Source organism: Anolis carolinensis, chromosome 3, assembly GCF_035594765.1.
Source record: "Anolis carolinensis isolate JA03-04 chromosome 3, rAnoCar3.1.pri, whole genome shotgun sequence".
Taxonomy (NCBI): domain Eukaryota; kingdom Metazoa; phylum Chordata; class Lepidosauria; order Squamata; family Dactyloidae; genus Anolis; species Anolis carolinensis.
In genome coordinates, this window is record NC_085843.1 from 80,976,021 (window position 1) to 80,991,308 (window position 15,288).

At 41.1% G+C, this 15,288-nt stretch overlaps 1 protein-coding gene across 4 annotated transcripts in view; it reads right to left on the bottom strand.

Annotated features, from left to right (window-relative positions):
• The window catches only part of prdm15 (PR/SET domain 15), a 43,836-nt gene extending 28,904 nt beyond the window's left edge, over window positions 1–14,932 (bottom strand). Inside the window, exons 1-3 of one of the 4 annotated variants that reach the window (XM_062975131.1) lie at window positions 14,829–14,932; window positions 5,534–5,579; window positions 239–332 (exon numbers count right to left, since the gene is read on the bottom strand). In XM_062975131.1, coding sequence (XP_062831201.1) covers window positions 239–332; window positions 5,534–5,570 — 131 coding nt within the window. In that variant the 5' untranslated portion in view covers window positions 5,571–5,579; window positions 14,829–14,932. Of the gene's footprint in view, window positions 1–238; window positions 333–5,533; window positions 5,580–7,984; window positions 8,005–8,863; window positions 9,207–14,828 lie in introns of those variants that run through there. The other 3 variants (XM_062975130.1, XM_062975129.1, XM_062975127.1) reach the window with 3 other exon arrangements.
• Between the last annotated feature and the right edge of the window lie 356 nt (window positions 14,933–15,288).

Genomic DNA, 15,288 nt, shown 5'->3' on the forward strand with positions numbered 1-15,288 from the left:
TAGGTATCCAATAAGGTCTTGGAGCATACCCCCTGTCTTATGAGGGTCATACTGTACTTATTAATAAGATACACTCCTGTATAATAAGATTATTCTCCTGTACCAGAAAAAAATCCAGTGTGAAATACAGCATCAAAAACAAAAAAGAAGTATAGAACAGAGCACTTCTTTTGCAGCTTTGTTACTCTAAGCCCACTAACTTTAAAAGCAAACAAGCAGCTTAGCAAAAGTTACTTACCTTGCCCTACTTAATACAAAGGAGTCTTTGACTGTCACCACTGGGCCCAGCTCTGGGCATTCCGAATCGTGATACTGATTACAATCTTCACACCCTGGAAACAGACAAGCAGAAAAAAAGCTCTCTGTATTAGATTTTTCTCAATGAACATCCATGGGAAAAATTCACATCCCTCTCACTCCCAGTGGCTATATACACAGTTGAATTAATAGTACATCTGAGCTCATCTCAAGAACAAAGATAAATGTTATCAGCCTATAAACATATACTTTCAAAGTAAGTACCGTATATACTCTAGTATAAGCCGACCCAAATATAAGCCGAGGCACCTAATTTTACCACAAAAAATTGGGATAACTTATTAACTCGAGTATAAGACGAGGGTGGGAAATGCAACAGCTACAGGTAAATTTCAAAATAAAAATAGATACCAATAAAATTTCATTAATCGAGGCATCAGTAGGTTAAACATTTTTGAATATTTACCGTATTTCAAAGAAAAACAATAAACTAGCTCTATAAGTGGAAAGGTAGGGGCAACAAAAACAAAATGGTATCAACAATAACCTAATAATAATAATAATAATAATAATAATAATAATAATAATAAAAACTTCATTTGGATCCCACCCTATCTCCCCATGGGGACTCAGGCCGGCTTCCAACATATTAACAGGCAAAAATTCAATGATTATATAAACAATGCAGAGCTAGATATAGATCTATAATTATAGATACTAATTTCACATATGCATTTCCCCCTGAAACGTTTGCAAATCCCCTCTGTGTGTGTGTGTGTGTGTGTGCGTGCACATTTCCCCTACAATATCTGCAAGCCATATATATATATAGAGAGAGAGAGGGGGGGGGAGACATGTCTATATATATTTGTGTGTTCATTTCCCCCCTGTAATATTTGCAAGCCCTATAGATAGGTAGTTAAGAATATATTCATATCTATCCAGACATCTCTCTTTATATAGATATTTGCAGAGACTTGCAAACATATGAGGGTAAATTCATATATAAAAATAATGTATATGTATGGCTACAGATACACAGGTATATGGATTTATATGTATAAAGGATTTGCAAAGACCTGCAAACATATGAGGGGAAAATTCATATATAAAATTAATGTATATAGATAGATACATATATAAAGGTACATAGAGATTGCAAAAGCTTGCAAGGGGTTAATGCCTATATAAAAAATATTTCAGGGGGAAATGCTTTCATAAGATTAATGAATATATATATTTCTTTTTCTGACTTGCAAGGGTGTCTTTTCAAAACATTCCCTTGATTAAGAACGAGGGAGGCTTTGAAAAGGAAAACACACTGATAAGGGAGGAGAAGAGAGAACTAGATCACATATTGCAAGCAACAGCCTACAGGCTCTGTTGCTGGCCTTGACCTTGACATGATTATAAGCCGGGGGAGGCTTTTTCAGCTCATAAACAAGGGCTGAAAAACTCGGCTTATCTTTGAGTATATATGGTACTGCACAATTAAACAGGAAGTAACACTTTCAAACAAGGAACGGGACATTTTTCAAAATTTGTTACATAGTGTAATGTATCTTAGAGTAATTCACATAATTACTTTAAGATACATTATAAATTGGTGTGTTAAAATAAACAAAGTTAATTAAGTTGTTTATAAACATAAAGTTCTAAACATAAATTTCATAAGGAGTAGATTCTAGTATGGCTCTATCTATATATATAAAAGGGTAATGAAATTTCGGCCTAGGACAAAACAACAAAACTACACATCCCAGAAATACTAAACTTGGCAGCACAACCCCTCATCCATGCCTCTACGCTCATACAACAAAAAGAAAAGAAATATAAAGTCCTAATTAGAGGGAGAGGAATAATTGCTGCCAGTTAGAAGGCTACGCTCCACCCACTTGGTCTGCTGTCAGTTAGAAGGCTAAGCTCCACCCACTTGGTCTCCTAGCAACCCAATCAGCCCAGGGCCACTTCAATCAGGCCTCTTCCACACTGCCTATAAAATACAGATTATCTGATTTCAACTGGATTATATGGCAGTGTAGACTCAAGATGAGCACCAACCCCGCAGAGTCAGACACGACTGGACTTAATGTCAGGGGAAAACCTTTACCCTTTACCTTAACTACCACCAATTCCTCAATATTTTATTTCCCATAACACCATACTTCGCCGCAGCAATGCGTGGCTGGGCACAGCTAGTAGATATATAAAGCTAGTGCATTTATATATTGTTAAAAGTTTGTTTACGTTGTATTTATGTTCTTTGTTACACCAGTTGTATCTATGTTTTTATGATGGTCTTTGGGGTTGAGACCTTCCCCTTCTACATTTGCTTCTGACAACACTGCCTAGTGTCCAAGATGTCTTTATGGTATTTAAGCCCATATGGTATTTAAGCCATGACACTACCAGATATCAATCAGTAATGTCCAAAGGGGTAAACATGTACATGTCTGCATTTACTGCAGTTCCCATTAGAGATAAATGAACCAATCCACCATGCAATGTGAGCCTGTCTACACTGCATGTTAAACATGTATGTCTTTTAGACATGTCAAAGCATTTTAGTGCAAGAGTTTTCTCTTCCTTCAAGCTGCTCTTCCAAGACTACATTTTCTGTAAATACTTTCCCTTAAGTCCAAGATTTCATACCTGAGCAACAAGAAGCCTTAAGTAAATTTCTCCCTTATCTCTTCATTTCCTTCCTTTGCCTATATCCATACTGTTAAACAATGTAAGCCTTTTTGAGCCTATCTATTTTGCTTAAGATGTAAAACTTTATGTGAACATTATAATTAACAACAATAAAAATGCTACAATTTCCAAGTAACAAAAAAAAAGTTGAGCCTCATGTCTGAAGAAACTGCTAACACAGTAGAGTTGTCAGAGGTTTGTTATATCCCGTCCCTCATGATGGGATCCCTGACAACTCGGCAGCCTGCTGTGAAGCATTTGCTCGGTTCTTTGCAGACAAAGTCACTTTGATCCGTTCTGGCTTTGACACCATATTAACGGCAGTCTCCAAAGATGTAGCACGAGCACCTGCTTGTCCCATTTTGATGGATTATTTTCAATTGATTCAGCCTGAAGACGTGAACAAGGTGCTTGGAGAGGTGAGGGCTACCACATGCATCCTAGACCCCTGCCCATCCTGGCTGGTGAGACACGCCAGAGGGGGATTGGCCGAGTGGGTGAAGGTGGTGGTGAATGCCTCCCTTCGGAAAGGCATACTTCCAGCGAGCCTTAAATTGGCTGTGATCTAACCGCTGTTGAAAAAGCCATCACTGGATCCCACTGAATTGGATAGCTATTGACCTATTTCCAACCTCCCCTTTTTGGGCAAGGTTGTGGAAAGTGTGGTGGCCACACAACTCCAGGCATTCTTGGTAGCCACTGATTTTCTAGATCCAGCGCAGTTTGGCTTCAAGCCAAGGCATGGTACCGAAACAGCCTTGGTCGCCTTAGTCGATGATCTACGCCAGGAACTGGACAGGGGGAGTGTGTCCCTGCTGGTTCTGCTGGACCTCTCAGCGGCCTTCTATACCGTCAATCACAGTATCCTTCTGGGACGCCTTGCCGGGATGGGTCTCGGAGGTACTGTTTTGCAGTGGCCCCGGTCCTTCCTGGAGGGTCATTCCCAGATGGTGTCACTGGGGGACACATGCTCGGCCCCACAACCATTGACTTGTGGGGTCCCGTAGGGGTCGGTATTGTCCCCCATGTTGTTCAACATATTCATGAAGCCGCTGAGAGAGATGACCTGGAATTTCAGAGTGCAGTGTCATCTGTACGCAGATTATGTCCAGCTCTGTCACTCCTTCCCACCTGTCACTAAGGAGGCTGTTCAGGTACTGAACCAGTGCTTGGCCGCTGTGTCGAACTGGATGAGGGCGAACAAATTGAAATTGAATCCAGACAATCCAGAGGTCCTCCTGGCCAGTCGTACGGCCGAATAGGGTATAGGGTTACAGCCTGTGTTGGACGGGGTCGCACTCCCCCTGAAGACACAGGTTCGCAGTCTGGGTGTGATCCTGGACTCATCACTGAGCCTGGAGCCCCAGGTCTCAGCGGTGGCCAGGGAAGCATTTGCACAACTCAGACTTGTGCGTCAGTTGCGCCCGTACCTTGGGAAGTCTGACTTGGCCATGGTGGTCCATGCTCTGGTTACATCCCATTTGGATTACTGCAACACTATCTATGTGGGGTTGCCTTTGAAGATGGCCCGGAAGCTCCAATTAGTACAACGGGCGGCAGCCAGATTAATAACTGGGGCAGCATACAGGGAGCGTACCACCCCCTGCTAAGCCAGCTCTACTGGCTGCCGATACGCTACCGAGCCCAATTCAAAGTGCTGGTTTTGACCTATAAAGCCCTAAACGGTTCTGGCTCAATCTACTTGCCCAAACATATCTTCTCCTATGAGCCAGTAAGATCCCTAAGATCATCTGGTGAGGCCCTGCTCTTGATCCCACCAGCCTCGCAAGCGCGGCTGGTGGGAACAAGGGACAGGGCCTTCTCGGTGGGGGCTCCCCGGCTGTGGAACACCCGCCTCACAGATATACGACAAGCCCCAACTCTACTGGGCTTCAGAAGAGCCCTAAAAACATGGTTATGTGCTTAGGCTTTTAATGAATAAATGACAAAGACGATATGGACCCATGTATGGCTACAGCATGATGTTTCTTGGACGAATTGATCTAACCATATGTTTTACATTTTTATATTGTATTTAATAGTTTTTAATTGATTCTATGTAGTGTTACGATTTTTAACTATGTGTAGGCATTGAATTTGTTGCCGTTTATTGTAAGCTGCCCTGAGTCCCTTCGGGTGAGAAGGGCGGGATATAAATGTTGGAAATAAATAAATAAATAAAATCTATGCCAGTGGTTATCAACCTGCAGTCCCCAGATATTTTTGGCCTTCAACTCCCAGAAATCCTGACAGCTGGTAAACTGGCAGGGATTTCTGGGAGTTGTAGGTCAACCTGGAGACCCACAGGTTGAGAATCACTGATCTATGCTGTTATTATAAAGTTTTTAATCTTTCTAGACTGTAATTACTAAAGAAAAACTGAAAAGAGGTAACCCCTTTTAAGCTTGACAGAGATGTACTTTAAAGTTGTATATGAAAAAGAAATTCCCAATCAATAATAAAATAGTGTTCTCCCTATACTTAAAGAAAATCATAGACATTTATTAACTAACAAGTGATTCAGTTTTCATATAATAATAGGTCATATAAACTATTTAACTGTTTCTTTCTGAATACTTACATATGAACATAGTCTCTTCATTGCCATCTTCTGCCATTTCTGAAATCTGTCAAAAAATAAACAATACAGACACTGAGCAGTTACATTCCTCCTAACAAAATGTTTACTCAAAGAGTTATAGGGAGTCCTACACATTTGTGACAATGCTATAATAGCAGACATTATGCACAATCGCTTTTTTGAATGTTACATTCAAAAGGAATGTTGCTATAGATTTCAAAATACAAAGATTACAGTTAAAGTTATACAGAAAATGTGGCGCATAAAAAAATCTAAGTCTTATTATCCACTATCGTTCTTGCCTTACTGTGCATAACATCTAGAATATATAACAGAGATAACAATAAATCTTGCATGGCCATACTGAGTTTTCACACCAATTTGGAATCTTCTATGGGGTTTTTAAAAATATATCAACTGCTATTATTATGATTATTATCTTCATTTATACCCCGTCTTTCTCCTCATGGGGACTCAAGGTGACTATCTTGACTATAGTTGAAATAAACGTAAGTTTTCTAAAACAAACCCCATTTCTGCAAAGGAAAAAGCATGTATATTTGTATGAACATGTGTACATTTTGACTTTTACATATGTGGTAGCAGGCCACGTATGTGCATAAAGCTGATTATTATATTTATTTATACCCCTCCTTTTCCCCAGTATGAGACTCAATGCAGCTTACAAGTGTAAAAAACATGGTTAAAATTCACATGAAAGAAAATCACTAAACTATCATAAAATTAAAATCAGGTAAAAACATGAACTATTAAAAATAAAAAATATTTTGGATCCAACTTGAAAAATAAATATAGAAGCTAAGTACTTTCCTTTCAAGTTGGAGAAAAATGTGGGAAATGTTCCTAGTACTGTGACTAGGACAAACTGCAAGGATACTGGATTCACTTTATTTGAAATATAGGAAGTTTACTAGCAGTTATGACTTAATTGAATGTCACTCCAATGGATACTGAGACTTTTACGTTTTCTTATGGCTACAAAAACAAAAGAAGCAACTACATGGAGCTGATCTAGACTTACCAAGTGTCACCAGATTTTCAGGCAGTTATAAGTTATGACTGGTCCTCCTGCATGAGTAGAAGTGGCAGATCATCGCCTCTTCATATAGATCTGTTATGATGCAGGTTTCAGAGAGGCTGCTATACCGCTCCACTTCATCACTTTGTACTCTATGTTTGAATGTATCCAGAGGGTACAATTTCTCTGGAGCACAGACTTAAAAATATATGGTTGTACTGCCTTCATTTATACACCCCAGACAATTTCGTTTGGCTCAATTTCCCAAATGAAATTGTCTGGTGTGAGATGCGATAGAAAGAGATGAGGGACTAATTAATTTACTCGGATTCCTAGCCACCACCAGAAAGTTTCTTCTTGCATTCTGTTTGAACAAACTATCCAGGGGTTTCATATCCCCAGCTAAAATAATAATGCTTATAAATGCTCATAACTGGAAACTACATCTCCATTGATAAAGATTCCCATACTTCTCTTGCTGGATTAAAATGAAGATTGTGGTAAAATATGAATAAAACAAAGCTTTTTAAAACTTGTCTATAGAAATTGAAATTATAGGTTCACTTGCTTACATTTGTAAATTACCCCTCCTTGTCCTAGATGGAAATAAATAACATTTGGTGATGTCTCAAATTTGCACAAATGCTTATCCAAGAAAGGGAACATCAGTCCTGGATTCAAGGCTTCTCTTGAGCAGAAAATCAGATTTTTTTTCTGTATGTCAGCAGATGTACCCATGAGAAAACATCCATTTCCACAGCCTCACAAAAGCCAGAGACTACAAAATAAGGCAAGGACCTTCAGTAGTCCAGCCAGCTCCTCTACTGCAACTGCTTAAATAATTTAGTTTGATAATGAGATACTATATTTCTGTGACTAATAGAAAGGAGTGCTGGTCAACAAAGTTCACTTTGAGCTATCCATGGTACTGCTTTAGCTACAGAGTCCACAAGAGGGACTCTCTGCCTTCACTTAATTCAGTGGTTCTCAACCTGAGGGTCCCCAGGCGTTTTGGCCTACAACTCCCAGACAGTTTACCAGCTGTTAGGGTTTCTGGGAGTTGAAGGCTAAAACATCTGGGGACCCACAGGTTGAGAATCACTGACTTAATTTGATGTATTCCCATTCACTATAGTCAACATAGTTGACATAATTTTATGGGTTAAACCCTTGCGCCAGCTGAACTGCTGACCGAAAAGTCAGTGGTTCAAATCCAGAGCGGAGTGAGTTCTTATCTTTCAGCTCTAGCTCCCCATGTGGGAACATGAGAGAAGCCTCCCACAGGATGGTAAAACATCAAACAACCGGAAGTTCTCTGAGCAATGTCCTTGCAGACAGACAATTCTCTCACACCAGAAATGACTTGCAGTTTCTCAAGTAGCTACTGACATGAAAAAAAAATCTGCTGATACCTGATTGCTCTATTGAGACAGTTCTCCTCAGATTTGACAGTGTTTGCTCCAATAGACATTCTTTGTGAGCTTCCAGGAAGCACAGAATGGGATAAAAACCAAAGTTATATCACAAATGGAGAAACTGAAGTTCCCAAAACCTTAATAACACTTTACTCATAAGGGAGGTTATGGTCCTTTTACATGAGTGCTGAATTGTCAGCATTAGCCATATAAGACTGTTTTATCCTGATAGGTTCATATTCTGAAATAAGACCTTTAGGAGAAGTTTTTCTATTAATCCCATCACCATCAGAGGTTTGCTTGGTGATGACGAGTGGGAGCCTTCTCAGTGGCTGCTCACTCGCCCTTGGAAAGTCCTTCCTTGGGAGGCTTGGAGAATAATGAGGAATGATAAGATAGCCATATTTAAATTGCTGAAGATGGAATCTTCTAGTACTATATAAATACCATATAAAGCAGGATTACAGGAGAAATAATATTGTAGACTTCCTCCATAGTAAGAAATACAGAAACGTAGAAGTGTGGAAGATGGAAACCCAAGAGAGAAGATGTTGCCGAGCATGGAGGAAGAAGATTAGAAAAAACTGCTATAAGAAATTCCCATCTTTGAAATGGCAATCAATAAAAGAAGAAAGCTATGTAAGCATGAACTCAGGAATGACTGATAGTGGGATGAACCAAAGCCTGAGAGGAGATGGAAATTTGCTATGATAGAAACAATTACTTTCCAAATTTCTCCACTCTACTTTCTTCCAACCTCAAAAGCATGAGTTCTGTTTCCTTGCCCTCTGAGTGCGATGGGGATGTGTGAATTTTACTCCCAATGTTGAACATTCACTATTTAAAAAAATAAACCAAAAAGAAAAATAGATTTACCCAACAATTTCATATGCACACAATTTTAATTGTTCTGGGAAGCTGTCTGAAATAACTCTCATTTAGTTGTCAAACGCATGTCAAAATGCCACTTTTGCTTTTGCTTCAACAAGATATATTTGTTCTCTGTCAGAATATTACCTGCGAAGGATAATACACATTAGATCCAGGTATTACTGACATAATAATTATATATTACATGACCATCTTGTAAAGGTTTGATGCGCAATCATTTTTTTCCAAACACACACTGCTTCTGTCATTATCACACTAATCTTCATTTGTGAATGTTGCGGATCTCTTTTAATAAAAAAACAAAGAAAAAAGGAATAAAGGAACTCCTGAATAACAACTGATTAATTTTTCTCATTTCTAAAAGAGACAGTTTTAAGTATCACCATCAAACTGTGAAGTAGAGACCCAGTTGAAACTCCTATTTTTTAGTTTGCCCAGGCCACATTGAATGAAGACCTCTGTGTTATACTAGAGTCCAAAAACGTAACTTTTCAAATTCTAGATTATACAAATTAAGAGGGAATAGATTTTTCAATGGCAACTAGATAGCACAGCAAAAAGGGAACCTTGACAACAATGGAGATATAGTCCTGCCTTTTACAGCTTTATTTTAAGCTTCTCAGAGCATGAGTCTGTCTGCTCATGCATCTGAAAAGGGGACTTAGACTAGACAACACCTTGGTCTGATCCAGATCCTTAGTTCTAAATCTGTGAGCAGATCTGGGAGAAACAAAACATGGCCACGGAAGGAAAGCAATACATTCTGGACGTTTTGTTTTTTTCCTCAACCTGTTTTGGTCTGGTGTCACTCAACCAATCCATAATTTGTGCAGACATGACAAAATTGGGAGTACTAATATATTACAGGCGGTCCCCAAGTTAAAAACATCCAACTTACAAACAATTCACAGTTAAGAACAGGGGTGGGACAACAGGAAGTGAGAGAAATCTACCCCTTGGAAGGGAAATTCACTTCTGGAAGTTGTTATGGGGAAAGGGTGTCTCCACTGAAGCTTTCTCACCAATCCTTGTTTATACAACAAGCCATATTTTTCAAAATCCAATGATCACAGGGGCAGAAAATGAGGTGAAATCTTCTGAAAAGGGGCACGGAGAGCAAAACAAACACCACAGGGGTGTTAACCTTTCTCTATGCTATCCGAAATGCACATATGTATGTGTATATCTGTGTGTGGCTATACATACACTTAAAAATGTACCTGGTCTCCCATGCATACAAATTCAACTTAAGAACAAACCTACAGAACCTATCTTGTTCATAACTTGGGGACTGCCTGTATACAGGTAGTGCCTCTACTTCTACACTTTTACCATTTCCACTTTTACTGCTATCAATATGGTTTTTGCTTTTCTGTTTATATTTTTAGCAATGTAGTGTTTTTTCCAGAAACACAAGGCCAAAAAATACAATTTGGCAATAGTAATAGCAATCAATGTCCACACTTTAGAAGAATATACCTCAATAATTTCACTGACATTAAGGCTACAGGAGAACAGAACTGTCACCCGTAAAATGAAAACAGGTTGTAACTTGTATTACTTTGCCAATTACTGTAGTGTATTGTTCTTATGAAAGGAAAAGGATCTAACAAAACAAAGAAAGGAGTGTTAGAAGGCCATTATCTATTCATAGCCGAGAAAACTTGCATATGTGACACAGAACAAATAGTTCTGCACCATTTCCAAAACTGGGCAAGTAGAACAGTAGAAACTGATAGCAATTCACATTTATAGTACTGGTGAATTTGATTTATTTACATTAGTAATGGGAGAGGTTGACTAATCCAAAAGTATAAATCAAGAAATGAGCCTGTGGGACTTCAGTTTGTTCCAAACAAAATAAAGGTATTAGTTTTGCTCACATTTTACATTGTTATCTTAATTTTAATTCCACAAGGGAGTATTCTTAAGTAGGAAGAACTTCCTCACTGTGAGGGCTGTTCGGCAGTGGAACTCTCTCCCCCGGGCCGTGGTGGAGGCTCCTTCTTTGGAGGCTTTTAAGCAGAGGCTGGATGGCCATCTGTCGGGGGTGCTTTGAATGCGATTTCCTGCTTCTTAGCGGGGGGTTGGACTAGATGGCCCTTGAGGTCTCTTCCAACTCTACTATTCTATGATTCTATGATTCTATGACTGTGGTGGCACAACATCATAGTTGTAGATGGTAATAATTGCAATATTATTAATGTATCTTCCAGTGGAAAGCATCAAGAAGCAAGTGTTTTTATTGCCCTTATAATAATAAAAGACATCTGAAAAAGACCTTGCTACTTTAATCTCTAACATCAAGAGCAGGTGGAATGTGCCAAATTGTCATTCTCATCAGATTGCAATGGAGTGTGTGTGTGATGGCTGCAACCTTATAAACACTTACTTGGTAGTAAAACCTATTGAACTCAATGGGATCCATTTCTGAGTAAACGTAAACATGACTGGTAATACTTATACAATGGAAATCAGACTTTCAGCGATCAAGCTCTTGATTCTAGATCTATTAGTCAAGGTATCATTACTTTTCCCACCAAAATCACTGAAACATGACTGAGATTAAAGATAATACAGACATAACTTTGGAAGGATGCCTATTCAAAACCAGTTATGAAATATAGCTTTCATGTTACTTCTTGCATTTATTCATAGACATGACTACTACCCACAATATTGCAATCTTTTAGTTATAAATAATTCCCATTGAATCCAGAGAAATTCACTTCCTGGTAAACAGTCACAGGGGTTATTGTGTAAAGCTTTATCTATATGACATAAATTTATTTTGTCATATAGATCTGCCTAGCCAACGAGTCATTACCAACAGCTTTTAGCCTAAAAAATTGTAAATAGACAGATGGGTGAGAAATGAAACTGATATAAACCAGACCTTCTTAAACTTTTTCCACTCACAACCCCTTTCCACTCATTAGATATTTAAGTAACCCCAGCTTTATGGTTATATAAAACAAATATAAAAATCAAATAATGATAATAAATCGGTATTTTCAAGCTTTGCTGAACAGGCTGATTTTCCTTTTTCTTATGTACAGCTGAAGCATTTTCTGCAGAGTCTGCTGTAAACACTGCACGTTGTTGCTAATATATTTGTGTAAATGAGTGGCATTCAGAAACCTTTTACTGTTGCCAAATTTTTCATGACCCCAACAGTGAACTCAGGAGACCCCGATTGGGATCATGACCCACAGTTTAAGAAACAGCGATCTAAACATATGATGTCTTAAGTGTCATAGGCAGGCCAGAATCTGGCTACCATCCCACCACTTATCATCTTTAGTATCATGCAGAATGGTAAAAAGGCAAGTTTAGTTTCAGATTTTTTTAAAAAAAGTAATTTAATATATTTTGCTTAATTGTGATGTCACAATTCTAATGCACATTGGAATATTTTGTGTTTAAAGAAAAGATGTGTGACTTATGTCACATTATGCCATGAAAGTCCAAGAGCCTGACCTTGTGCTCCTCCATGTGGCTTAAAGATGGCCATGTTCCAGAAGCATTCTCTCCTGACGCTTTGCCTGCATCTATGGCAGGTATCCTCACAAGCTCTGAGGATACTTGCCATAGATGCAGATGAAACGTCAGGAGAGAATGCTTCTGGAACATGACTTTACAGCCTGGAAAACTCACAGCAACCCAGTATTACTGTTGTTATGAGCTATGGGTGAGATGAGAAGGCACCCAAGGAAACTTTCCTGACAAACCCTTGGCTACCAATAGCCCAGAAAAGCCACACCACTTTCAAAGAGAAGCACCTGCCTTTCTATTACTATTATCATTATTATTTTGAAAATAATGTACCTGAAAGAACTGGATCTCATTCCTAGGGAAGCTTGACTATATCCCTTGGGCTACCATTAGGACAAATGCAAGATACTCTGCTTAGGCAGAAAAAATGAAATCAAAGATACAGAATAGGGGATGCCTGGCTCGACAGCAGTACATGTGAAAAAGATCTTGGGAGTCCTCGTGGTCAATATGTTAAACATGAGCGTGATGCAGTTTGAAGGGAGATGTTGACAAGTTGGAATGTGCCCAGAGGAAGGCGACTAAAATGATCAAGGGTCTGGAGAACAAGCCCTATGAGGTGTGGCTTAAAGAGCTGGGCATGTTTAGCCTGCAGAAGAGAAGGCTGAGAGGAGACATGATGAGAGCCATGTATAAATATGTGAGGGGAATTAATAGAGAGGAGGGAGCAAGCTTGTTTTCTGCTGCCCTGGCGACTAGGATGTGGAACAATGGCTCCAAACTACAGGATTTGATATTCCAGCTGAACATTAGGAAGAACTTAACTGTGAGAGTTGTTCAGAAGTGGAACTCTCTGCTGCGGAGTGTGATGGAGACTCCTTCCTTGGAGGCTTTTAAGCAGAGGCTGGATAGAGATCTATGGGGGGGGGGGGCTTTGAATGCGATTTCCCTGCTTCTTGGCAGGAGGTTGGACTGGATGGCCCATGAGGTCTCTACCAACTTTATGATTTTATCGTCATCATGAAAAAATGGTGCCTGAGAGAACTGGCTCCTTTTTCCTGGAGTAGGTGACCATATTCCTTGGGCCACCATTAGTCCAGAAAAGCCACACCACTTCCCAAGAAGAGCACTTGCCTTTCTATCATCATCATCATCATCATGAAAAGCTGCCTGAGAGAACTGGATCTCTCTGCTGGGACAGGTGACTGTATCCCTGGGGCTGCCATTGGCCCAGAAAAGTCACACCACTTTCCACATGCCCTTCCTTTTTTGAAATTCATACTTGGGGGCACTGATAAAATAGGAACGATGGCACCCAAGGGAAGTGGATCCACTTTCCACTTTCAGCACCCTATTTAAGGGGCACCTCTGCCCATTTATTATTATTATTATTATTATTATTATTATTATTATTATTATGACACAAATGTAATGAAAAGGAAGGTGCGAAGGGAACCAGATCCTCTTTCCTGGGGAAGGTGCCCAAATCCCTTGACTACCACTAGCCCAGTAAAGCCATACCATCTTCAAAGAGAAGCACCTGCTTTCCAATTATTGTTGTTAATGTTTGTTATCATTATTATGAAAAGAAGGTTCCTGAGAGAACTGCCTCGTCTTTCCTGGGGAAGGTGACCATATTCTTTGGGCTACCATGAGTCCAGAAAAGCCACTTGCCACTTTTCAAGAGAAGCACCTGCCTTTCATTATTATTATGAAAAGAAGATGCCTTCCACACAGCTGAATAAAATCCCACAGTATCTGCTTTGAACTGGTATATATGACTGTGTGGACTCAAACATCCCACTTCAAAGAAGATATTGTGGGATTTTCCGCCGTGATATTCTGGGATATAGGGCTGTGTGGAAGGGCCCTGAGAGAACTGGATCTCCCTGCTGGGTAAGGTGACTGTATCCCTGGGGCTGCCATTAGCCCGAAAAAGCCACGCCACTTTCCAAGGAGAGCACCTGCTTTTCCTCTCTTGGTTATTTGGGGGCAGGGCTGAGACGAGAAACGGGGCAAATCCCAGACGAGGCCGAGGCCCTGCGCCCTCAGAGGCCGATCCCCGCGTGGGCCCCCTCCCCCTCCCTCTCTCTCCGGGGCCTGTCACTCCCCCTCCCAGTCTTGGCGCGGTCCGAGGGAGAAGAAGGTCCGCTCGGTTGGGGCGATCCGGGAGCGGCTCCGCCGGGTTTTCCCTCGGACCCGCGCCGCCCGGCCCCCTCCCTCCTTCCCTCCCTCGCTCCGCCGCGCGCGGCGCCTGTGACAAAGAACAGGCGGCGTGGAGGAGGCGCGCGGGACGGAGGGGAGGGAGGGCGGAGCAGGCGCGCGAGGAGGACTGCGGGAGCCGCGAGGCGAACGGGGGGGGGGGGTATTTTTCCCAGGCCCGCGAGGGAGCGGCGCGCGCGGCGGGACGGAGGGACGGGAGGGGGCGGGGCGGCGAGGGGTGTCGGCGTGTTACCTGCTTGTGTGGGGGAAAATTTGCTCGCGCCCGGATCGAATTCCGGGCTCCAGGTTCCGATCCCAGCCGGAAGCCGGAGCGGCGCCGGAAGCTTGGGTCCGTGACGTGCCGCGGGGCATAATGGGAATCGTAGTTCAGAGCTGGGAGAGGAGGGATTGAAGGGCGGGAGACGGGAATCGCTGGGACTGAGTGAGTGGATCTGGAAGGCGTAGAGATACTCTCACGGTACAGGTGCTCCCACTCCTCGCTGGGGAAGGAGTGACACTTGAGACACTGCTACTTTGATGATAATTATAATAACGCTACTGTGTTGTCGAAGGCTTTCATGGTGGAATCACTGGGTTGCTGTGAGTTTTCCGGGCTGTATGGCCATGGTCCAGAAGCATACTCTCCTGATGTTTCGCTCACATTTATGGCGGGCATCCTCAGAGATTGGGAAGTCTGTTAGAAACTAAGCAAG